Genomic DNA, 27,136 nt, shown 5'->3' on the forward strand with positions numbered 1-27,136 from the left:
GCAGCAGTAGTTTAATCTGTGAATATAAGGCAACCCCATATTTTTCAAATGATGAATTTGGAAAAATACCTTGTCTTATAATCAGATGAATATGGTATCTTCTACTCCATACAAGATAGGACCAATTGTGAAAGCACCCATGCAATCTACCAACTTAGCTGCAACCTCTGTGCCGTATTCTATGTGTACATGACTATTAAAAGCCCTCTGTCTGCATAAATGGGCACCACCAAACTGTGGCCAAGAGCTGGACCACCCACTTGCTGAACATGCAGCTCAACACGATGTGCTTCACTTTTATGATGTTAATGATCCCTTTATAGCCAGTGCCATCTAGATTCTTCCCACCAACACCAGCTTTCCTGAATTCCACAGGTGGAAATTCTTCCTACAACATATCCATCGCTCCCATATCCCCCTGGCCTCAACCTTTGTTAATCCCTGTCTTCCACCAGTCTATCCCCTTCCCTGCTCCCATTACAGTCTACAAACACCCTCCCATCCCACCAATCCACCTACAAGTTCTTTTCTCTTCTCTACTTCTCCCCCCTCCCTTTCCCCCTCTTCCTCCACCCCAACACAGCAACTCCATGCTGCACCTATAATCCATTCATCATAAGAATAAACATGATGTAAACAAACACAAATGTAATGATTGGTCAGAAGCCATAGCACACGTACATTGGTGTTGTTATGCTCTTGAAAGTAGGTTCTACTTATGTATTAGATATATTACTACTAAGTTGCGTTAAATGAAACTTTAAGATATTCAAAAGTATTAACAGCCATCAACGTTTTTCTTAATCGGCTGAGGCAGCTTTCTACATCTACGTGATTACTCTGTTATTCACAATAAAGTGCCTGGCAGAGGGTTCAATGAACCACCTTCAAGCTGTCTCTCTACCATTCCAATCTCGAACGGCAAACGGGAAAAATGAGCACTTAAATTTTTCTGTGCGAGCCCTGATTTCTCTTATTTTATAGTGATGATCATTTCTCCCTATGTAGGTGGGTGCCAACAGAATGTTTTCGCAATTGGAGGAGAAAACTGGTGATTCAAATTTCATGAGAAGATCCTGTTGCAACGAAAAACAACTTTGTTTTAATGATTGCTACTCCAATTCATATATAATGTCTGTGACACTATCTCCCCTATTTCGCAATAATACAAAACGAGCTGCCCTTCTTTGTACTTTTTCGATGTCATCCGTCAGTCCCACCTGATACGGATCCCACACCGCACAGTAATACTCCACAATAGGGCAGACAAGTGTGGTGTAAGCAGTCTCTTTAGTAGACCTGTTGCACCTTCTAAGTGTTCTGCGAATGAATCACAGTCTTTGGTTTGTTCTACCCACAATATTATCTATGTGATCGTTCAAATTTAGGTTATTTGTAATTGTAATCCCTAAGTATTTAGTTGAATTTACAGCCTTCAGATTTGTGTGACTTATCACGTAATCGAAATTTAGCTCATTTCTTTTAGTACTCATGTGAATAACTTTACACTTTTCCTTATTCAGGGTCAACTACCACTTTTCGCACCATACAGATATCTTATCTAAATAATTTTGCAAGTCGTTTTGATCATCTGATGACTTTACAAGATGGTAAATGACAGCATCATCTGCAAACAATATAAGACAGCTACTCAGATTGTCTCCTATGTCGTTAATATAGATCAGGAACAATAGAGGGCCCATATCACTTCCTTGGCGAACGCCGGATATTATTTCTGTTTTACTCGATGACTTTATGTCTATTACTACGAACTTTAACCTTTCTGACAGGAAATCAGAAATCCAGTTGCACAACTGAGGCAATACTCCGTAGGCATGCAGTTTGGTTAGAAGACACTTGTGAGGAACGGTGTCTAAAGCCTTCTGGAAATCAAAAAATATGGAATCAATTTCACATCCCCTGTCGATAGCACTTATTACTTCATGAGTATAAAGAGCTAGTTGTGTTTCACAAGAACGATATTTTCGGAAACCGTGCTGACTACGTGTCAATAAATCATTTTCTTCGAGGTACTTCATAATACAGTATATGTTCCAAAACCCTACTGCAAATTGATGATAGTGATATAGGCCTGTAATTCAGTGGATTACTCCTACTTCCGTTTTTGGGTATTGGTTTGACTTGAGCAATTTTCCAGTCTTTAGGTACAGATCCTTCTGTGAGCGAGTGGTTGTATGTAATTGCTAAATATTGAGCTATTTTATCAGCATACTCTGAGAGGAACCTGACTGATATACAATCTGGACCGAGGGCCTTGCCTTTATTAATTGATTTAAGCTGCTTCATTACTCCGAGGATATCTACTTCTAAGTTTCTCATCTTAGCAGTTGTTCTTGATTGGAATTCAGGAATATTTACTTTGTCTTCTTTGGTGAAGGAGTTTCAGAAAACCATGTTCATTAAATCTGCTTTAGTGGCACTGTCATCAGTGCCCCGGTGTTATCGTGCAGTGAAGGTATTAATTGCCTCTTGCCACTGGTGTGCTTTATGTATGACCAGAATCTCTTTGGGTTTTCTGACAGATTTCGAGACAGAATTTCATTGTGGAAATTATTAAAAGCATCTCGCATTTAAGTACATGCCGTATTTCGAACTTCTGTAAAACTTTGCCAATCTTGGGGATTTTGCATTCTTTTAAATTTAACATCCTTTTTTCTTTGCTTTTGCAACAATGATCTGACCCGTTTCGTGTACCATGGGGGATCAGTACCATCACTTGTTAATTTATGTGGTATATATCTCTCAATTTCTGTCAATACTCTCTCTTTGAAAACATTCCACAACTTTTCTACACTTACAACATCAGATTGGGAGGAGTGACGACTGTCTCTTAAAAATATGTTAAGAGCATTTTTATCAGCTTCTTTAAATAGATATACTTTGCGTTTCTTTTTGATGGTTGTAGGTGTTACGGTATTCAGCCTAGCAGCAACTGCCTTGTGGTCGCTGATCCCTGTATTCATCACAATACTCACTATTTGTCCAGGATTATTTGTTGCTAAAAGGTCAAGTATGCTTTAACAACCATTTGCGCTTCGAGTGGGCTCATGAACTAATTGTTCAAAATAATTCTCTTAGAAAGCATTCAGTACAATTTCGGATGACGTTTTATGCCTGCCGCCGGCTTTAAACATACAATTTTTCCAGCATATCGAGGGCAGATTGAAGCCACCACTGACTATAATTGTATGAGCAAGGTACTTATTTGAAATGAGACTCAAGTTTTCTTTGAACTGTTCGGCAACTATATCTTCTGAGTCGGGTGGGGGGTGGTCGGTAAAATGATCCAATTAATAGTTTAGTCCAATTGTCACGTATAACCTCTACCCACACCATTTCACATGAACTATCTACTTCAGTTTCGCTACAAGGCAAACTACCTCGGACAGCAATAAATACTCCACCACCAATTGTATTTAATCTATCCTTTCTGAACACTGTTAGACCGTTTGAAAAATTTTGGCTGAACGTATTTCCAGCTTAGCCAGCTCTCTGTACCTACAACTATTTGAGCTTCAGTGCTTTCTATTAGGGCTTGGAGCCCTGGTTCTTTCCCAACACAGCTACGACAATTCACAACTACAATATCAGTCATTTCTTCATCCACCTTACTGTGTTTTACCTGCCACTTTTAGACGGACATCCCTTCTATGGTTCCCTGAGACCCTCTAACCTAAAATACCGTCCAGCCCCTACTACCGGTGTAGCCACCTCCTGTTTGTAGTGGACTCCTGACCTATTAATCGGAACCAGGAAACCCACCACCTGGCGGCACAAGTCAAGGAATTTGCAGCCTACATGGTCACAGAACCGCCTGAGCCTCTGATTCAGACCCTCCATTTGGATCTGCACCAAAGGACCACAGTCAGTTCTATCAACGATGCTGCAGATGGTGAGCTCTGTCTTAATCTTGGAAGCAAGACTGGCAGTCTTTACCATTTCCGCTAGCCGCCCAAAACCAGACAGAATCTGCTCCAACCAAAGCGACACACGTCATTGGTACCGACATGAGCCACCACCTGCAGTTGGCTGCACCCTGTACTCTTCATGGCATCCGGAAGCACCCTTTCCACATCCGGAATGACTCCCCCCCCCCCCCCCCCCCCAGAATGCACATGGAGTGCACACTGGCTTCCTTTCCCTCCATGGCAGCCATGTTCCTAAGCGGCCCCATTACGCACCTAACGTTGGAGCTCCCAACTTCCATACTCTGTGAATGCCCAGACTTTGCATGTCGAGACGCTTCCTCCGGAACAGGGTGGACGACTGCATCCGGCTCAGAGACATCGTCAGCCACAGATAACGCCTGAAACCTGTTCGTCAACCGAACGGGGGGAGGCCCTACAATTGGCCCCTCGGAAAGTTTTTCGCTGCCTGGCAGACTTTGGAATGATCTCCCACTCAACAACAGGTGAGGGATCAACCTCAGTGCAGGCAGTACCCGGGGCAGCCACAGCAGTGGACTGATCGGAGGACACGTGGGACGTGCTCGACGTCCCTCGTACCCCCGAGTTTGATCCCCCACAGTGACGTCCCTTGGCAGCAGCCTCAAGCTGTGTGACGGAATCCAAAGCAGCCTGGAGCTGTGAGCGAAGGGTTGCCAACTCAGATCGCATCTGTACACAACGATCACAGCTCATATCCATTACTGCACTCGCTCCTGTTTGAAGCTCGTAAAAATATGTAACAAGCAAACGATGTACTCGCCTTATTAGTAGCAGGAACTAGCAGTGCTGCTCTCGCTGACGGCCTAACCGACACTGTTCCGTAGTGAAACACGCATGTGGAACACTGTTAAAAAGTGCCAAGAAATAGGCTTCTCTTAATGTTTTTCATAAATTTATGGAGATAATCGGCTTCACAGTTTTCCCAACCGTTATACTGCAGTTGATAATAAAACCCACATTAAATGTGTGGTGCAGTCGGTAGCATAAGGGAATGTGAACTAAACGTGGTTACTTGTGCGTTGGTTCGTATCTCCCCGATATCTTTTTTTTTTTTTATTGTTTAGATTGAAATACCTACATCTCGTAATTATAAAACTCCATCATAATTTTTTTTATGAATAATGCATTACTTCTTGTTTCTAATTAGATATTGGACATGAAGTTCCTGTTTTCATTTCAAATACAAATTCTTAATTATTGATGTTTTATGAAAGACTGTTCATAAAAGTTGTTTAAATTAAGAAAACATAACAATTTAATTTTTTAAGATGAAAATGAAAAACCAAATCCTCTTTATTTGGACTGTGTCCATCGTTTAATACCACAGAGATAGATAAGTATTGTAGAAATATGAAAAACAATCATTTTCACAGCATCAAGCACATCATACAAATTCTGCATCTTTACATTTGCCACTGTACCATTACAATATGAACCCAACAGAACTGATCTGGAACCAAGCTGCAAGATTTGGTCCGAGAAATAACAAGACTGTTAAGCTGTCAGACGAATTGGAACTAATGCACGCAGCCTATTCACACGTCTCTGCCAAACGCTGACGGGATATAGAATGGCTCATCATAAAAGAAGAAGAGAAAATGCTGCACCTGGTTGGCTTAATGGATTCTGTTGTTGACAGGCTCGTTATCAACGTAGCAGGTGACACTTCCAGAACTGAAATGTATTTCTCGGGTTCGGATAAGGAAGGAGCTAAGAGATTACCAGACAACTGACTTTAAGTAATACCTTCAGTGGGTTCAGTATTTAACTGTTGGTGAAATCCTTCAATACTCTCTTACGTTACACACAGCTTAGGCAGAAAAATTACCCTGTCGTTAAGTCAGGAATTTTCAACATTCTTGTCTTTAATTACAATAGTACATTAGCTAAAAATGATCAACGTGTTGCGGTTTTGTCTAGTCGTCTAAGCAGTATATTGTGGGAGATTTGCAGTGTATTATTTCATTCTGCTCAAAAATTAAATGGCATTCGAAGCTGTATTGCTCCTCTTCTTGTCTCTTTTTATGTGTGAACTGTAGCTGGTCACGTCAATGCAGGCTAGCTGTACCAGCTGACCGGCCAGTGCTATCCAAGTTAAATGTGCCGGTAAAGCTGTTGTCCCACGTTACTGCTAAGTCAATGTGTGCGTAATGCACAGCACAAAACATACCCTTTTTATCGTACTTGACAGTACTCAAGACAGATTGGCTGCAGTCCCACGTGAAACGGACATTCAATGAGGTTCCAGCAAACACAGAAGAATACATAGCGCAATGTTTACATCAGGTTCATTCTTATGATGAACGGATTATATCAGCCCTGTCCTGTCCACACCACATCCCTGCACACTCCCACAGGCAGCAGCAGCATCTTCCCCCACATTTATCCTAGTATATCCCCTCTCTACCCTAGTATACCCCTTCTCCCTAGCCACATGCCTCCTCCTTACCAACACCTTCCACCTGCACACATCAGACAGTCAGTCAGACCTTAACACCCATAAATAGTAGCCGTAGTTGAGTGAGTTGTGTGAAAGTGTGAGAAGTCTACTTCTGAGGAAGGACTTTGTCCAAAAGCTCAAATATTTCTAGCTTTCTTTTCCACTGTTTCTGTCTGTGGCTCAATGCCTCCTCTATGTGGTGAGTAGCAATCTATCCTTTCCATATTGTTGGAATTCAATACATAGTGTGTTATATATGTTTCAATTTGTATGTCTTTAGGATTTCAGGCAGTAATATTTCAATATATATATTTAGTTGCAAGCACCTAGACACCTGCCATCAAAGTACCAGTACTTCAAAGTAAGTAAATGTGTTAAAGGCACATTTCAGTATATGGGATTTAGAATCATCTTGTACATTACCCATCACTTGAATGACAGACCGATGATATAAGTTACTCATTTCTGGGCCTATTTTGTACCCAGGTGCAGAGGGTTCAGGGACATGAAAACAGTCACACATTGTTATAAAACCACACACACGTATTAGCTGTTTTGCAAAAGAAAATCCAACTAATTTACCTGTCTAATGTCATAAATGTGATCATGTCCTCCCAGAATCAAATCAATTTCTTCAACAGCTTCAGCAAGTTTAACATCATTTGGCATTCTCATATGAGTGAGTGCTATAACATAGTCACAACCCTGAAATAGTAAATAAATTTGACTGAGCATAGTTGAAAAATGCAACAGAAGTGCAATTATTTATGTTACAAGACCTGTTGTGTGAAAATACAAATTACTGAACACAACATATGTTAGTTACATTACATAATAATAATCTGAAAAGAACATCTATATAACACTCATTTGTTTGAAGTTCACACAAATAATCAAGGAGTCTACACTGCATATAAAGTGTATAAATTCAACAATTTACTATTTCACATCACTCCCTCTCCAACTGTCAACAATATTTCAGACTGAAGCACATGCAACACCCAAAGTGGTTTGTGACTGTAGGTTTACTCAGTTCTCCAAACAATAGGATCAATATGTTGTCTGTTCATAAAGTTAGCACAATCAGTACTATAGAGATTGTGGAAATGAAAAGAAGCACAGAATTAAGATGATTCCTGTTTTAAGACTTACCATCTCAGAAAGTTTTAGCAGTATTATACCAACTCAACACACAAAAAGAAAACCAGTTCAGTATGAAGTACTCTGGCTCTAACGCTCAATGTCTGCACTTCTGAAGCGATATCCTCAATTTCAGCTTCTGTGATAGTGCATGGTTTTTAAACAGGGATCCAGCATATTTGGATCAATCAGGATATTATATCATAGATTTGTAGAACGAGAGGGTAAGAATGCTGACTAGATGCCAATAGAATTCACTTACTAAATTAACATTTAAGTTCCATTAGGAATTCACTTTTGAAGCACATCTTTCAACATCAGAAATCAGCTTCAGAGAGAGAGAAGAAAAGAAAAAGAAGAACTAAGGTCAAATACCAGAAATGAACACAGAAGGGGGATTGGTGGAAAAGAGAACTATGTTCATTCACTTGTCAAGAAAGAAGAGCTACAAAGAATATTTACTTCCATGATGGAAAATTAGCTATACCAAGAGAAAAGTTTTCAATCAAAAAGTAACTACACCATTTTCATAAAGCATTTTATCCAACCTGAGCCATTAAGAATGTTTATGATGAAAGTGTCTTAACAGTACTTGAATTAACATATTAACTGCACCATAACCACCTCAATTATTATCTAAATTCTAAACTTGTCTGACAATATACATGAAAATGCTGCTACTGCCTTTACTTGAACTCAATGCACTCTCATTTTCTGCTGTTGCAATTTGTGTGTGCTACACTATATGGAAATAAATGATCCATAATGTAATAACAGATAAAGCAAATAATATCCATGCTGATTATATATGACAAGTCACAACTGGGTGCCAGACTGGGGATCACACCTGAAGGTAATGTATTACCAATTGCATTTCCTGAGCACACCTTATGGATGAGTGCATAGCTTCAACTTGCCACAGACAAGTGAAAAAATGAGGAGAGACCTGAGGCAAGTTGTAGTTTTCTACTTGGTACATGAGGTGTGCTCTGAAAGAGCAAATGATGACTGTGTATCCATAATCAATTCCAGCACACAGTTTCGACTTATCAAATGTAGTTGCCACAGCATATACCATGAAAAAAGTAGAATAACTGAATCTCAAAATAATTTTAGAAAAGACACTTTGCCTCTGACTGCAATTAAAAGGTCTTCATTTTATTTAGACATTAACAATTTCGAGACATGTATCTGATACTTATACATATGTGATATGCACATTATATAACTATGTATTGTTGACATAGCTGACTCACAAAATTGTGTTCTGTCAAACAGGGACATTTAGCATGACTCATGAAGCAAACAGCCACTCAGGGAGTGACTTCGTCAACAATGCTAAAATAAAATGAAGACTATTTAATTTTAGCTGGGGGTAAAGTTTTTTCTCTTAATTATTGATATGGCTGTGTTACCTACCGCTATATCAGCAATGGAAAGCTATAATACACCTCAAAGTAATATCTACTTACCAGATGGCAGCAAACTAACAGACCAACACAGGCTTGGAGACTCATAACTTATAGAACCTAGAGTTCATTCATTCAAGAAAAGAGAATGGAAAAAGTTGACAGAAACAGGATACAAGAAGAATTAGACACCAAAGACACCCAGTAGCTCGGGTCGAGGGAACCATTATAGAACAATGTTGCTGATGTCCCTTTCATCTTGTCCTGTTGTGCCACCTTACCCATTCTATCTAGCAACTTATCATTTATCATTGTACACTATCTTCCCTCAAAGCCTTTCCATCTCTCTTTTGCTGAAGAAACGATTGCCAGATTCTGAAGCAAGTGATTACCTACATTTTTGTAAGTCTGCCACTTTCCTGATATCTCACAAGTAGATATATTTCCTATACTTGTTTGGTTAATGATTATTCTAAGTTATTTCTGTGTTTTATGCATCTTGTTTGGAACAAAAGACACACGTTGGTGTATTGAAGGTTTATTACTGAGTTCCACGTACCTTATTCTCCGGCAATTCTGATAGTAAAGTAACAACAAATTAGTAATGTAACAACAAATTGTACATAGAAGACAATGTCACAATCTTCCTTTACGCAATATCCTTAGTGTTTTACCAACCTAATCAATCCAGAATGGTTGTAACAAGTACCATCAGAACTTTTGGTTCATGAATGCAGCAGTTGTTACACCCTGAAGCACCCTACATGATGTGGATTCTTAGAACTGGAATGATATCAGATGTTGCTGGAGGAGGATAATGAGGAGGCCCTTTTGAGTTTTGCTTACATTTCCTCACACTGCAGTCAAGGAAATGCCTTCCATTATGCCTACAATAGAAGACAGATGACTTCAGAATTTCATGTAATCTGATACTGAAGCATGACAGAATCTTGGCCACTTCTATAAACATGTCACCACCAAGTTAAAAGACTGTCCTTCTTTGGGTACTAATAGTCAGTTTGAATATCTGTCAAAAATTATAATATCAGTTTATAATCTTGCTATGATATCCAATATATGTGTACATAGTTCTTATTTAAATGTATGCAATTATGTTGTAGGTGAATCAGAATTATTTCATATTACAAACGCAAATTTTAAATTTTTTCAGTAATTTAACCCTATTAACTTCATACAGGGAGGCACACAATAAGTTGTTGACAAGATTTGTAAACTATTGATGTAGAAGTAAAGAATACAGTTTGGAAATACAACCTAATGAATCACATGTTCAATATGACTGCCATTTTGGTTTACAACTTCTTCAAGTCAGACACGTGCATTTGTGACAACTCTCCGACAAATATTCTGGAATGGTGCGGCATAACTCCACAATGATGGCTCTAAGTTGCACTGCATTTTTGGGTTCTCTTTAAGCAACCGCCAAAGGAAGAAGTCATGTGGGTTAATGTCTGGGCTGCGGGGCGGTCACATTCCTCGTCCCACATAATGTTCTGGAAATCTGTTTGACAATACCCTTAGGCCACGTCTTTTGTGTAGGAAATCAAGCACAACGTTAGCACTATGGGGGCACGCTCCATCCTGCATGAACAACTGAGTCTGCAGTGGAAGATGTGAGGCCATGAGTTGAGGAAAGAACTGGTTTCGCAGCATGTGTCAATAGTGTTCACCAGTTAATGTAGCATCGAAGAAGAACGGACCAATGATTCCATGGCTTGACATCCCGACCCACTCGCACACTTTCTCCCCGTCGGTGTCTTTCGTGTGGATTATTCGCTAAGGTTCATGTGCCCAGAATCGAACATTCTGTTTGTTCACATCACGGTTCACGTAAAAATAAACTTTGTCAGAAAACAATGTGTTGTGTAGCACTGCCTCTTGGTCTTGCTCGATTGCCCACTTTGCAAACTGCAGTCTCCACTCCTTATCTCCTGCAGTAAGCTTATGTGCCACAATCATCTTGTATGGATACAAGCGAAGGTCAGATTGAATAATTATTTGCACAGATTGGCGTGAAATTTCCAACTCTGCACTGGCTCTTCCTGTTGATTTACTCAGACTAAGAGTCAAAGCCACTCAAACTGCTTCAATATTTTGTGGCGACTGTATGGTATGTGCATGTGGCCGCTGACACTCCAGAACAGATCCAGTATCCTCAAATTTTTTATGTAATCTGTGTATTGTCTATGGGCTGGGAGCCCACCATGTGCCGAAATGAGCACGAAACCTTCTCTGTGTCAATCTAACACTGTTCGTCGCCACGAACAGTAACACAGTAACACCTTTTGTGCAATGGTCAACCGTCCTCTGTCCAACCATCCAACTGAAATGGTGGACCCACAACGGAAGTGATGAACTTACAATGACATCTCACATAATTTCTATGAACTGCACCAAGTTGAGTGCACAATTTGAAAGCTATTGCCCAATAGTATAGTTGTAGGATCAAAATTCAATTGGTGACTTATCATGTGCCACCCTGTATTCTTTGTAAGACTCTGCCATGATGGCTGATGCTGCTTTTCATTCTCTGTTGCATAAGAGGTGTTCAAAAAGAAACGAGCCGGAGACATAATTACAGAAACCAGTACCTGTGTGTTAGAAGTATCGACCCTGATTGTTGAGAAACTTGTCCCACTGTGACACAAGGCGGTGAATGGCTGTCTCGTGAAATTCCCGGGACTGCGATGTTAACCAGTTCCACACATACAGCTGGACAACGTCATCCGAGGTGAATTGTTTGCCCCTCAGAACCTTTTTAAGGGGACCAAAAATGGCGTAATCGCAGGGAGAGAGGTCCAGACTGTAAGGAGGGTGGCTGAGAACCTCCTATTTCAATTTCTGTAGGAGTGCCGTGACTTTGTTGGCTGTATGAGGCTTTGCACTGTTGTGGAGCAGAATGACCCCACAGGTGAAATTACCCAGTTGTTTTGATTTGATAGCTTGGCGAAGGGTGGTCAAGGTTTGCAAGTAATACTGGGCATTCACTGTTGTCCCGTGCAGCAGGAAGTGAATCAGAAGGTGGCCATCTTGGTCAAAGAAGAAAGCCAGCATAACCTTTCCTGCACTCATGTGGACGACAACATCCATCTGTAAGTGAGGAACTGGTTAACATCGCAGCCCCGGGAATTTTATGAGGCAGCCATTCACCACCTTGTGTCACAGTTAGGTAAGTGTCTCAACAGCTAGAGTCAATACTTCTAACAAACAGGTACTGGTTTCTGTAATTATACCTCTGGCTCATTTCTTTTTGAACTCCCCTTATATGTTGCAACAGGGAGGATGAGATTTGCACATGCACACAACAATGAGTAAGCTCAGCACATTTCCATCACACTATCTGAACCACAGAAAAATGAATAAAGAACAATTGCCACCAGTGCAATAACTTCTACAAAATATTGATGTATTAAATTTTCTGCACTAAAAACACTCAACACACATTTTTATTCGCGACCATGTCACAGCTTGTCAACATATATTTGTCTGTGTCACTTGCTGCTACTTTACTAGTAGCAAAATGAACGAGTGAGAAAGAGTTTCACACATAGCCCTGAGAAATCAGTTTGGAAGACATTTTCTGAAGAAGCACCTACAGTGACATTTGTATGGAGGCTTAAGGAGTCACTTACAAATACATCCTTATCATTTGCAGTTGTTACAATCTTTAAAGGCTACACAGTATGATTTACTTGTCAACTTTGAAAATGAAATGTTGCTGCATCACAATCCAGATTTTGTGGATAGTCTCATTTCCAATGATGAATTGACATTTCACATAAGTGGAAATGTGAACACACATAAGGTGCGCATCTGGGGGTCAGCAAATCCCCTCGACATGGTACAGTACCAATGAGGCCCTCCTAAATTGAATGTTTCTTGTGTCATATCCCGGTGGAAAGTTTATGGGTCTTTCCTTTTTGGTGAAGCAACTGTAACTGGTGTTTCTTATCTTGATGCGCTAGAACTGTGGCTATTTCCTCAACTGGAAGAAGCTAAATCACAGAACTTTACTTGGCAGCAAGATAATAGGCATAACTCAGCACACGATTGGTTAAACTACGTTGTACCCAACTGCTGGATTCACCGCAAGGGGCCTGATCACAGAGCTCATTTCACATTCTCTCTAAGTTCACCAGACCTGACAACAATGTGATTTTCACCTTTGGGTTTTCATATAGGATCATGTGTATGTGCCTCCATTACCAGCTCCTCTGCTTGAATTTAGAATCAGAACTGAAGTAGCTGTTGCAACAATTACTACACACACACACACACACACACACATATACTGATCACGGTTTGGGAAGAACTTGCCTCTCACCTCGATGTGTGCAGTGTGATGAACAGTGGTCGCATTGAACAGTTGAAAGGAAAACTGTTTGATTTATTCTTTCAGTTTATGTATTATTTATAATTGTGAGTTGAATATAATAAATGGTACATAAGTGTTAAAACCTGGACATTCACTCTGAAACACCATGTGCTCTAAAACTTGGACAATCTGACATCCATTTGCTGGGACTTTGGCTATTTTTCTGAATATGGTTTTCAAAAATTTCAGTTCAACTAAATATTTTCATTATATAAAACAGACTTGACCCTAGGTGCTATATAAATAGAACACAGAAAGTTCTGGCAGAATGTAAATAGCTTAAGAGCAACTTTTAATAGTTTTCAGATGAATCTTTTTCCAAGCTAGCGTGCACGCACATGCACACCTGTACAGCCACACTGTGCCAGCTGAATACACAATACTGGGACTGCAGTTCTGTAGGCATACTGGCTGGGGGGTTGTGTTGGGTGGAGTGGATGAAGGGAGAAAAGAGGCAGAGAAGGAGGGGTATGGTTGACGAAGGGTAGGAATGTGTGTGCGCGCGCGCACGAGAGAGAGAGAGAGAGAGAGAGAGAGAGAGAGAGAGAGAGAGAGAGAGAGAAGATGCCTGGAATCTAGCAAAGTTTTTAAGTACTATTTGTGTGCCTTTCGACAACTCAATGCCTCTAATATTCATTAACTTGTTACCTCATTTCTAATTATTTACAAAGTTGACACACAATATTACGAGGTGCATTCAAGTTCTAAGGCCTCCGATTTTTTTTCTAATTAACTACTCACCCGAAATCGATGAAACTGGCGTTACTTCTCGACGTAATCGCCCTGCAGACGTACACATTTTTCACAACGCTGACGCCATGATTCCATGGCAGCGGCGAAGGCTTCTTTAGGAGTCTGTTATCACCACTGGAAAATCGCTGAGGCAATAGCAGCACGGCTGGTGAATGTGCGGCCACGGAGAGTGTCTTTCATTGTTGGAAAAAGCCAAAAGTCACTAGGAGCCAGGTCAGGTGAGTAGGGAGCATGAGGAATCACTTCAAAGTTGTTATCACGAAGAAACTGTTGCGTAACGTTAGCTCGATGTGCGGGTGTGTTGTCTTGGTGAAACAGCACACGCGCAGCCCTTCCCGGACGTTTTTGTTGCAGTGCAGGAAGGAATTTGTTCTTCAAAACATTTTCATAGGATGCACCTGTTACCGTAGTGCCCTTTGGAACGCAATGGGTAAGGATTACGCCCTCGCTGTAACAGAACATGGACACCATCATTTTTTCAGCACTGGCGGTTACCCGAAAGTTTTTTGGTGGCGGTGAATCTGTGTGCTTCCATTGAGCTGACTGGCGCTTTGTTTCTGGATTGAAAAATGGCATCCACGTCTCATCCATTGTCACAACCGTCGAAAAGAAAGTCCCATTCGTGCTGTCGTTGCACGTCAACATTGCTTGGCAACATGCCACACGGACAGCCATTTGGTCGTCCGTCAGTATTCGTGGCACCCACCTGGATGACACTTTTCGCATTTTCAGGTCGTCATGCAGGATTGTGTGCACAGAACCCACAGAAATGCCAACTCTCAAGGCGATCTGTTCAACAGTCATTCGGCGATCCCTCAAAACAATTCTCTCCACTTTCTCGATCATGTCGTCAGACCGGCTTGTGCGAGCCCGAGGTTGTTTCGGTTTGTTGTCACACGATGTTCTGTCTTCATTAAACTGTCGCACCCACGAACGCACTTTCGACACATCCATAACTCCATCACCACATGTCTCCTTCAACTGTCGATGAATTTCAATTGGTTTCACACCACGCAAATTCAGAAAACGAATGATTGCACGCTGTTCAAGTAAGGAAAACGTTGCCATTTTAAGTATTTAAAACAGTTCTCATTCTCACCGCTGGCGGTAAAATTCCATCTGCCGTACGGTGCTGCCATCTGTGGGACATATTGACAATGAACACGGCCACATTTTAAAACAATGCACATGTTTCTATCTCTTTCCAGTCCGGAGAAAAAAAATCGGAGGCCTTAGAACTTAGATGCACCTCGTAGTCTCTTCTGAATGGTACTGTTGTAGACTGAGTGATTACAATAAGCCTGATGAGACAAATGCCAGGATGCATAAGGTTCTAATATATGGAATTCTTGATGTGGCCATTTGAATTCCATTTCATTGCTATGGTTGTACTATTACTAACAGATAAGTTGTGGTAATTAGTATAGATTGTCATCTTTTAGTAATAAAGTAAGTAATTACTGTGCATTTTATGGAAAAGTGTTCCTGAGAGTTCCAAGCAAATAGAATTTAATAAAATCACAAAATAGTGTAACAGCTAGAATCATGGCAGTTTCTGGTATCAGCCCTTCAGCTGCTGTTTCCTGTATTTGCAAAAAAACATTTCAGTCACTCCACTACATCATCCTGACACCACCAGCCAAATAACAAGATGATTATACACAGAAGAAGTCACATGCAGTAACAGCAGGATTCCATCAGAATTATTTCTGATGAAGTACATGAAGACCAAATTCAAAATTCTGAATTTAACTTTTGAACTGAAGTAGTCGAAGAAACAATTACCTTTTAATTGCAAATGACACAAAAAAATGTTATCATCTTTATATTAATAACAGCTATGCTATGAGTGCCATATTATACTTATCTCTGGTAACTGTTTCTACAACACTGATAAAATTATAAGCACATATTCCTTTACCATCTTCTTCACACACTACATCAACAACAGACAAACTGTTATGAAACTTTTGATAAGCAGTAATCTTTCTTTATGCAAAAACTTTCTTCTATGTTGAAATTTAAAAACTGCATCACTTCCTCAGGACAGATGGGTGACAGCCCCTATTGCAAGTAAGAATGTTCAGAAGAATTACAAGCATTACTGTAACACCATGAAACTAAGATATATTATACAAAATCCATGTACAGTGTGTGGCACATCAGAAATAGACATATAGAGATTACATACATAAACATCAGACAGAACACACTGATTTGGAAGGGACATAGGTTTGGGTGGGGGTTCATACAGTGGTGAGGAGTATGTCATCAAAGAGCAATGTATGGGCTGTTTCCGGTGGACACAATGGGACATCTGGAAAAATGTTGAGCATTTATTTCTGAAGAAACTACCAAAACATGGTGGCTGCTGATAGTAACATAGTGTGCATCTCCTGCCCGCTTTGTACTCGGTGGGTGGGTGGGAGTGTGTTAGGAGGGATAAGAAAACAATTCACTGTTGGCTGAAAACTTTACAAAAAAAGGTTCTGCATTGAAACAAAATTTCCTAGCCATCCTCGCACCGTAACAGACTTAGAAAAAGGGCAGCTGTCAGGGCCTTGGAGTTATTCACAGAAACACATTGCTACACAACTGCTGCCCAACAGAACTGCGAGGAGAATTCTGCATTGAAATCTGCAAATGCATCCCCACAAAATAGCAACTAGATGAAAAGAGAAGGCAAGTGAGTGTCAAAGCTGTACAAAGATATGTTGACACCTTCTGAATGCTTGCATACAGAAGTTTTTTTTTCCTTTTCTTTTTCTTTTTTCTTTTTTTTCCCCCTCCTTGATGACATACATTTCCACCTTTCTGACACAGTAAACTGATACTGGTCTGGTAGTAATCCTTGTGAATTTCACTAATGAGCAGCACATGATACCAAAATGACAGAGTGGTGTGCCATTTTTAACTCTTGTGTGTTGGATTCATGACCCTCTCACCTCTGCTCCCCCCTCCCCCCTCTGCCCCTTTTTCTAGGATTTCTTACCTCCGTCAGTAAAAACAGAACTCTTATAGGATTACTTTGTTGTCTCAATCAGTCTGCCTGCCTGTCCAATGGTTCTAAACCCTATTTCTTAGGAATAGGTAGACATATCAACTTGAAACTTACATCACATATTAAGATCTACAGTCTCTTGGCAATGTAAAAACGTGAAGCTATAAGTCAATACAGTCAGGAGGTACAGTTATTTACGTCTCATATTTTGATAGTCACAAACTCACTCATCAAAACCTACAGGGTACTTTCAGTTGACCTAGAATCATGAAATTTATCAAGAAGCAAGATTTGACACTATGACCAAAGGAAAAAGTCTGAAATTTGTTAATTTGTATTTAAATCACACAAATAAAAACATTCTGTCATTTGTTATCTCACTATCTGTCTGGCCGTCTATTAAGACCCCTTGCTCTCAGGAATGGATAGGCATACTTAAGTTGAAATTTATGTCACATCCCTTGATGGTATAACAAACATAAGCTTCTAAAAGAATGCAATCAAAAGATACAGCCATTATACTCTTGAAACATATACAGTACTTTCCCTTCACATAGGATCATGAACTTGGCGAGAAGAAAGGTTTCACAGTGGAAGTAAAGGAAAAAATTAGAAAACATTTAATTTGTAATTGTATCATATGAAAAAAAATATTTCGTTCATCATTTGTTACCTGACTTCAAGTCTGAAATTAAAACATTCTTGAAAGTCTTGGAATCCCTATAACCAATATCTTGCGAGTATCAATGTCGATAACAGGCAACAACTGAGGTGCTCGATTCCCGGACTGGATGAACTGTCTACATACTTAATTAAGTATGTACAGAACCCTCAATGTGCAAATCCTCTGGTAAGAGTGATAATGATTGAGGTGTTACAGAATTTTTTCCACCCTCAATTGGGTGAAATTCTCCATGATTATTATGCTGGTAATATGTGGTTCACCAGATGGTACAACACTGATGCCTTTCCCTTCTGAGATACATTTTTACCATACATGTTGCCCACTTGTCTGCCAGTATTAAGCACTCCCATGTTCACCAGCTTTGACCCACAGTTCAGATTTTTCAAAGCAAATGGTGGTTCATTTGTGAAACTTCCATTATTTTAAATAAATCTTCACTTTGCTGATGAGCTGTGCTTCACAGTAGTTAGACACAAGGAGATGAGGAGGATCTACAACGAAGTTCAAAATAATTATCCTCATAAAACGTAACAAGTGACCCAGACAATGCCTTTCTTCATTGAATTTATTAGCTTCCAATATTGGGAAGTTCTTTCAGTCACACCCTGTATTTGAGAGTAAATATCGTTAGTTTTAGAGAGGAACACTTAGTGTAACGCAACAATTTATGCATGCCAGTGTCAGACAGTGTGGGTGCAGAGTGAGAGAAAAGTGCAAGTATGTGTGCACACACCAGCCACAGACTACACACTGAAATGTACATACCAGAAAGCCACAAGTACCGGAGCAAAGGGTAAAAGAGGAATTGGATATAATACACTCCTGGAAATGGAAAAAAGAACACATTGACACCGGTTTGTCAGACCCACCATACTTGCTCCGGACACTGCGAGAGGGCTGTACAAGCAATGATCACACGCACGGCACAGCGGACACACCAGGAACCGCGGTGTTGGCCGTCGAATGGCGCTAGCTGCGCAGCATTTGTGCACCGCCGCCGTCAGTGTCAGCCAGTTTGCCGTGGCATACGGAGCTCCATCGCAGTCTTTAACACTGGTAGCATGCCGCGACAGCGTGGACGTGAACCGTATGTGCAGTTGACGGACTTTGAGTGAGGGCGTATAGTGGGCATGCGGGAGGCCGGGTGGACGTACCGCCGAATTGCTCAACACGTGGGGCGTGAGGTCTCCACAGTACATCGATGTTATCGCCAGTGGTCGGCGGAAGGTGCACATGCCCGTCGACCTGGGACCGGACCGCAGCGACGCACGGATGCACGCCAAGACCATAGGATCCTACGCAGTGCCGTAGGGGACCGCACCGCCACTTCCCAGCAAATTAGGGACACTGTTGCTCCTGGGGTATCGGCGAGGACCATTCGCAACCGTCTCCATGAAGCTGGGCTACGGTCCCGCACACCGTTAGGCCGTCTTCCGCTCACGCCCCAACATCGTGCAGCCCGCCTCCAGTGGTGTTGCGACAGGCGTGAATGGAGGGACGAATGGAGACGTGTCGTCTTCAGCGATCAGAGTCGCTTCTGCCTTGGTGCCAATGATGGTCGTATGCGTGTTTGGCGCCGTGCAGGTGAGCGCCACAATCAGGACTGCATACGACCGAGGCACACAGGGCCAACACCCGGCATCATGGTGTGGCGAGCGATCTCCTACACTGGCCGTACACCACTGGTGATCGTCGAGGGGACACTGAATAGTGCACGGTACATCCAAACCGTCATCGAACCCATCGTTCTACCATTCCTAGACCGGCAAGGGAACTTGCTGTTCCAACAGGACAATGCACGTCCGCATGTATCCCGTGCCACCCAACGTGCTCTATAAGGTGTAAGTCAACTACCCTGGCCAGCAAGATCTCCGGATCTGTCCCCCATTGAGCATGTTTGGGACTGGATGAAGCGTCGTCTCACGCGGTCTGCACGTCCAGCACGAACGCTGGTCCAACTGAGGCGCCAGGTGGAAATGGCATGGCAAGCCGTTCCACAGGACTACATCCAGCATCTCTACGATCATCTCCATGGGAGAATAGCAGCCTGCATTGCTGCGAAAGGTGGATATACACTGTACTAGTGCCGACATTGTGCATGCTCTGTTGCCTGTGTCTATGTGCCTGTGGTTCTGTCAGTGTGATCATGTGATGTATCTGACCCCAGGAATGTGTCAATAAAGTTTCCCCTTCCTGGGACAATGAATTCACGGTGTTCTTATTTCAATTTCCAGGAGTGTATTTCAAAACTATGGAAATTTAACTTATGCTGCTTTACCTCTCAGGTACAGATTTGTTCCTCAAAAAGTAATCCACCAAGACAGTGTGAATGTCTGGATTGGTCACTGGAATCTACCTCGGTTGATTACCTTAATCCTCACTAAAATTTAACTAAGGGCTTTTAATAGTGTCATAGTTTTCATTCCTTCCAATGTAACTGTTCATAGGTAGCACTCAAATACAGCACACTCATTCTTTTCATCTGACATTCATTAATACAGCTCAACTGGATGAAATACTGAATTTTTTTGTCATGTGAAATAGAGGGCAGGAGAGAGGAGACGAACTATTCGTTCTGAAACACACTGAGTATTTCTTTCAGAAACAATTTTGCACAGCTACTGTACTTAGAAATCCACTCATTGGGGCAGTATCTTTGATATAGTGGCAACAGATAGGTGTGAATTTCTCAATTTACAACAGTGGGGAGACAAGTTAGACCCATAGGAAAATATTCAGCAAATGTGACAAATTAAGAAACTCAGCTGAAAATACTTGAGTAGGTAAGGAGCTGGAGAATGGTTAAAATATTGTTGTCAAATGCAGGAAAACTTGCAGATAATGTTTGGTTTGTACAAATATTGAATGCTGACTGTCAATGAAATAAAATTTATGGAAACGAGAACAAGATGACTGTCCATAAGTTAAAGTTCAAGGTAAAATGCACAATAACATAAAAGAGATTTGATTCCATATTGACAGAGTAAAATACTTGAGCTAAGCCACAAGAATCAGTAACAACTATTTAAAAAAAACAATGATTTCACAGACTTATGATGGGACAATCTTCATACAGTTGTAAAGAAACAGGTGTCAAGCTACGATTCATTCAAGATTTCATCTAATGAGTAACTCACCTATGTCGGAAATTGTTAAGGGACCATTTGTCCAACCCATCCTGGAATATTGGTACTCTTTCTTGGTTCCTTAGGAAACAAAATGAATGCAGCAAATAGAGAAATTCTAAAGATGAACGGCACAATATGTCATGGGTTCATCTAAGCAGAATGGGTGACACGTGTGACCCACAAAGTTGGAATTATTCCATTTATTACAGCTTCAACTCCTGTTAATAACTAATTTTCTTTCACACAATTTTGTGAGGGGTTGGGGGACAGCAAGTTACCCTAAGTTTAGGTGAGGGAAGTTACAGGAGCGAAGGATGTGCTATAAGGATAGCTCCCATCTGCACAGGTCAGAAAACCTTATCCTCATTCCTCCACAATCTCAACACCTTCTCCCCCATCCACTTCAGTTGGCCCTCCTCCACCCATTGCGCCACCTTCCTAGATGTCAATTTCCTCCTCTCAGTAGGCTCCATCCACACCTCACTCCACATCAAACCCACCAACCATCATCAGTACCTGCACTTTTACAGCTGCCACTCCTTCTACACCAAAAAATCCCTCCCATACAGTGTAGCCACTTGTGGCACACACGTCTGCAGTGATGAAAACTCCCTCGCCCAATAGGCTGGAGGCCTCACAAAGGCCTTCGCAGACAGGCAATACCCCCAAGACCTAATACACAAACAGATCTCCCGTTCCATCTCCCCACATACACCTAATCCTCACATCCATCCCAAGAACCAACCACAAAGAAGTGCCCCTCTTGTCACCCAATATCACCTGGGACTGGAATGACTGAACCATGTCCTTCGTCAGGACTCTGATTATCTATCATCATGCCCAGAAATGAGGTACCTCCTACCCGAAATACTTCCATCCCCTCCCAAACTGGTATTCCACCACCCACCAAATTCCCACCCCCAATCCCCTGCCAGAGGGATCATACCCTTGTAGAAGACCCGGTTGCAAGACCTGCCCCATCCACCCACCCAGCACCACCTACTCCAGTCCCCTCACAGGCTTATCCTACACATTCAGAGGCCGGGCCACCTGAAAAAGCAGCCATGTTGTATACAAGCTCGGCTGCAACCACTGCAAAGTGTTTCACATTGATATGACAACCAACCAGCCGTCAACCAGAATGAACAGCCAGCATCAAACTGTTGCCAAAAACAAGGTGATCCACCCAGAGGCTCAAAATGCAGCAGAGCACAACATGCAAGATTTCAATAGCTGCTTCACAACCTGTGCTATATGGATCCTCCCCACCGCTACCAGCTTTTCTGAGCTGCACAGATAGGAGCTATCCTTACAACACATCCTTCTCTCCTGTAACCTCCTTGACCTAAACCTAAGGTAACTCGCTGTCCCCCACCCCACCAAATAGTGCATGTGTGTGTGTGTGTGTGTGTGTGTGTGTGTGTGTATACCCCCACCCAATACATGTCAACTAATTGTGTGCTGCCATCTCACACCCTAGTCTGTGAAACTGAGGGCTCAGCCCTCTGCCACATGCCCCCTCTACCTGCATCCCTAGCTAGCCCATGGACAGCTCCCCACTCTCCCACGAGCAGCTTCATCCCAACTCCCTCCCTGCCTCCCACCTCTCTCCATCCCTCACCACACAAAACACTGCACTCCCACCTTACCCCAGTACACTCACCATCAGCCAGGAAAGAGTTGGCAGTCGAATGAGCACAATGTAGCGAGACAGGCGTGGTGTGTGTGTGTGTGTGTGTGTGTGTGTGTGTGTGTGTGTGTGTGTGGGCGCGCGCGCGCGTGTGTTATAGCTTGAGAAAGGAATTCCATTCTGAAAGCTAGCTTTAGTCTGTACCTTTTGTGTGTGTATCTGATACATAATTGAAAATTCCATCTCATTACATATTAAGAAAAACCTTGAGGACTAATATGTATGAGGGCATGCTGAAAAGCAATGCCTCCACTTTTTTATGTGAAAATACTTAAAGCTTTGTAAATAAAACAAACATAACATTCTACACCTTTATTCTCGATGTCTACACATCTGCAGCCCTCTGTCACTAATGGCCTCTGAATTGTAGAATATAACATGGCAGTGTGCAACATAATTATGTCAGTGTATATGAAACAGCATGCAACAGCAATCTGATGCCTTGTGCTTGCTGTTACCAGTCATCCTCTACACCAGGGGCGGGCAAACGTTGCACGCAGCTCATGAGCGCACAGCGCTGCACGTGTGCTGCTCGCGTGCAATCGTCGAACGGAGCAGTGGCGACAGCCGGCAGGTTGCCGCAGTGTAGTTTTAGGCTAAGCTGCGGACGTTGAAGCGAAGCGACCACTACGTAGTGAATTTCAGTAACCGGAAAATGCAGAGTGAATCAAGGAAACGGAGAATTGGAGATTTGCTATCTTTTAAAAAGGAATGGGAGAATCATTTTTTCTCTGTGCAAAAATGTGAAAATTGGAAATGTATAATATGTGACAGTATTCTCGCTGGTCAGTGGAAGTTTAATATTGAAAGCCATTATAATAAATTTCAGTATGTTGCCATTCTTAGTGCAATAAAAGAGGAATTTCTCAAGCGATTCGGGGATATATCTTACTTATCCCAAGGTTTTGAATAGTTCTCGAGACAATCTGCTGTTTCTGTAGATGATATTCATCCCAGTTTGCAAATGGAATTAATAGGTCTACAGCGTAATTCTCGTCTGAGAGACAGGTTCCTTTTGGCAAGACGTGTGACAGATTTTTATCACGACTTTCCACAGCAAGTTTTCTCGTCTCCATCGTGAAGCTGTTATGAAAATTAATAAGTCTCGGTTAAGAGCAAACATCAGTAATGAAAATTTGTGTAACTGTTTGCGTTTGTCTGTACGTAGAAATTTTGTTCCAGACATTAAACGTATTGTAAACTCCACCTGTGATAATTAAATAAAACGTATCGTAGGTAATAGGTACTCTTTCAAACAATGATTACTTTCAAGCACTCCTACTACCCTTATTCCTTCATTCAATAAAGCAGGCCAGGAAACAAAACGCATTACAGAGGAAGAAGCGGAGAGACGGTATGGCGGGGAGGGGAGAGAAGCGGGTGGCCAGCTTGCCCCTGTGTGCACGCAGAACACCTGTTAACTGCCCCCGTGCATGTGCACCGCACACTTGCAGAATTCCTGCCCGCCCCTGCTCTACACAATCCCAATTTGGTTCCATCCAATTTTCATCTGTTTCCAAAACTTCAAAGAACATCTTCAAGAACTTCATTTTGGTAGTGATAAAGCGATGCAAGCAGAGGTAATGTTGTGGCTCCAATAACAATGTCAAACATTTAACAGAGACAGGATTGACAAACGGGTCTCTCGTTGAGAAAAATGTGTCTGCCACCAGGACGACTATGTTGAGAAATAAATATGCAGAAACAAAGAATAAAGATGTAGAATGTTGATAAAGTATGTTTTACTTGAAATATTTTAACAGTTTTCACATAAAAGATTCAGAAGCATTACTTTTCAATATACCCTTGTATTTCAGGGTATGATGATACCACTAGTTATAAAGATTGGCAGTTCCACTTTCAAATAATGTATTTCAACAGCAGCTACATATTCCGTTGCAAATTTTGTCTCTACGCTTGTTGAATTCCAACCTTTCCCATTATATTTTTACTACCTTGAATTTTGTGCACAAGATGACATACTTCATTAAGTGTTTATTCACTAAGATTTTTACATAATTTACCATGATTTTCAAATTGGCATTTGTACTCTTATAAGTCAGGTATTCCTAATGTAGGTGCATAAAATGATTCCATAAACTTTTCTAAATTCCTAAACCAGAACATTTTTCACAAACCAAATTTTTATCAATACTTACAGTCCCTCCTGAATAACAAAATCTAACATAGCCATTTTTGAAATGACAGTGTAGTTCCCAAATTTCCATGCTGATCTTTAAATAGTCTGTCTCATTCGAGATCTGGAGTCTGTGCCCAGTCGTACTGAGGCTAATGAACATGTAACACATATGTCGAGACTGCTACCAATGTTCGCTCGTATAATTGTTATGTACAGTTTGTCCGTGCAAATATGTGTATCAGTATGCATGAAAATGCAGTAATTTTGAAGTTTAAAAGCCTACAAGTGTTTTATTAATTAAAGCCTGACTGTGTTTTAACTGAACTGTGTGATAGTTTGTAGCACATTCAGACCAGCAGTACCATTTTGAGTGATTTATTATTGAACAAGATGACTTTCACTTAGAACAGATTAAGTGGATTACTGCAATGTACTTTTGTGCAGTGGATTACTATAAGACAGTATGTGTATTGTGATGTATAGTGTAAATATGTACAGTGTTTTGTGGCTTATTTAAATATTTTGTTTAGTGACTTGTTAGAACTACCAATGAATATCAGATGGTACATCATTAATCTGTGCTACAATAACTTTACAATTTATTTGAGTAAGTCTGTCGCTGGACTCTAGTACATTTGTGGGCACTGACCCAATTTATGTGCTAAACAATTGTATGAAGTTGAAATACTGGCCATCACTTAAATAATAAGCCTCAAGGATAACAAATGTATAAAAAGTGAAACCAAAACTGTGGTGCTGCGGACATTTTTTAGCTGTCCAGTAATGATTAAAATTTAAGCTTCATGGCTCCAAACTGACTTTCCAGCAGAGAGGCAATGGAGAAGAGAGAACGGAAATCAGGTTGGTGAACTTACACACACAAGAAAGTGTTCAACCAACTTATGTGGGATATGTTGAAAGTGAAGATGATGTGTGTCATGAGAAGCATTATGAAAAAAAATTTCACAAGCACCCACAGAAGATGGCATGGCACAAATTACTGTCTCATGCATATACAGAGCAATTCAAGATGAATATATTGATTACAAATGACTAACTATTTAAGGCATAAAGATACATCACCAAGAATTACAGGGCACATAGAAGAAAGTTCAAAATTTTTATTGTTGTGGAAGTGCAGTGAATTTAAGGCCAGTGTAGGCGTGGTGATGCATAAGTAAAAAGTTCTGTGTCATAAGTATAAATGGTGGATCCTGTAATGTAATTAACTGTTGGAGATAAAGTTTATCTCATACGAAAAGAACGATGCCCACAGTAAAGAGTTCAGGTAACTTCAGTATGATGCCATAAAATGTGTTTAATTTATTTAATTATGAATATTTTCTTTTATGATAAAAAATGGATTCATTTGACATGTTAAATGTTGTATATTTATATGTATTTATTTATATGTATCTTTGGAGTTTATTAAGGTCAGTAGACCAAAGAATCTGGAATGCAGAAATGTCTGCAACTTCTGGGCACATGTTGGCTTGCCCGCCACTTCTTTGTCGGGATTGAAGGGAGATGGACGTGTTTATGTGACCAGTACAGTATAATGCATTTAGAGTATCAATGTTCATAGTGCAAATGTTGTAGTTACTAAACAAAAAGTACGAATAAATATAATTTTTAGCTGAAAGTATTTCGGATCCGGTAGTGTTTATTTCAAACAAGACGAAAACCCAGGCCATGCTTGTTGGAGTAATTATTTTGCTGACAAAACTTCGAAAACCCCTAGACAAATGAGATCTGCAGTGTGTAATCTTTCAGCAGCTACTAATAAATAAGTCTTGCTGAAATTGTGCTGGAACTACTCGTATTATTCTCAATTACAAACACATGGTGTGAATGTGGTCCTACCACAATATACCACGTAAGATTCCACAATCATTCAGTTATCAAGAAACGAGATAGGTAACAACCAGTACAATCCTTCCTGAAGACATTCTGCATGTTAGAATTTAACAATTGTTGTTCTGTCATCACAGTTCAGAGAAAATTCCATTGACATTTCAGGTACTTAACAAGTCAGAGGAGGCAAGTGCATTTTCCCAGTGCATAAAGTTTAATTCAGGACTGAATGGGCACGAGTGTCCACTGTTGCATGAACAAGAAAGGTAAGCTGGCAGTCCAGCAGGTTTTGATATCTACAGGCAGAAATAAGTACATCATCTGATTTTAACAATATTGTTCCATGGTCAACTGAGGCAACACAATAGCCCAATTGCTCACCAATTGTTGTGCACCGTGATTCAGAAGAGATAAAAATTGATGTTGATGCAAGTTCTGAACTTGAAAACATTTTAGATAAGATTTTCACCCATATTTTTGGGGGAAAATAACAAACAAACAAACAGGGTCAGATAATGAGGATTAGAACATG

General features: G+C 40.9%; 1 protein-coding gene across 1 annotated transcript in view; it reads right to left on the bottom strand.

Annotated features, from left to right (window-relative positions):
• The window catches only part of LOC126194821 (trifunctional nucleotide phosphoesterase protein YfkN), a 202,068-nt gene that overhangs the window by 86,261 nt on the left and 88,671 nt on the right, over window positions 1–27,136 (bottom strand). Inside the window, exon 7 of the mRNA XM_049933147.1 lies at window positions 6,991–7,113. Within this exon, the coding sequence (XP_049789104.1) occupies window positions 6,991–7,113 (123 nt within the window). The remainder of the gene's footprint in view (window positions 1–6,990; window positions 7,114–27,136) is intronic.

Source organism: Schistocerca nitens, chromosome 7, assembly GCF_023898315.1.
Source record: "Schistocerca nitens isolate TAMUIC-IGC-003100 chromosome 7, iqSchNite1.1, whole genome shotgun sequence".
Lineage (NCBI taxonomy): Eukaryota > Metazoa > Arthropoda > Insecta > Orthoptera > Acrididae > Schistocerca > Schistocerca nitens.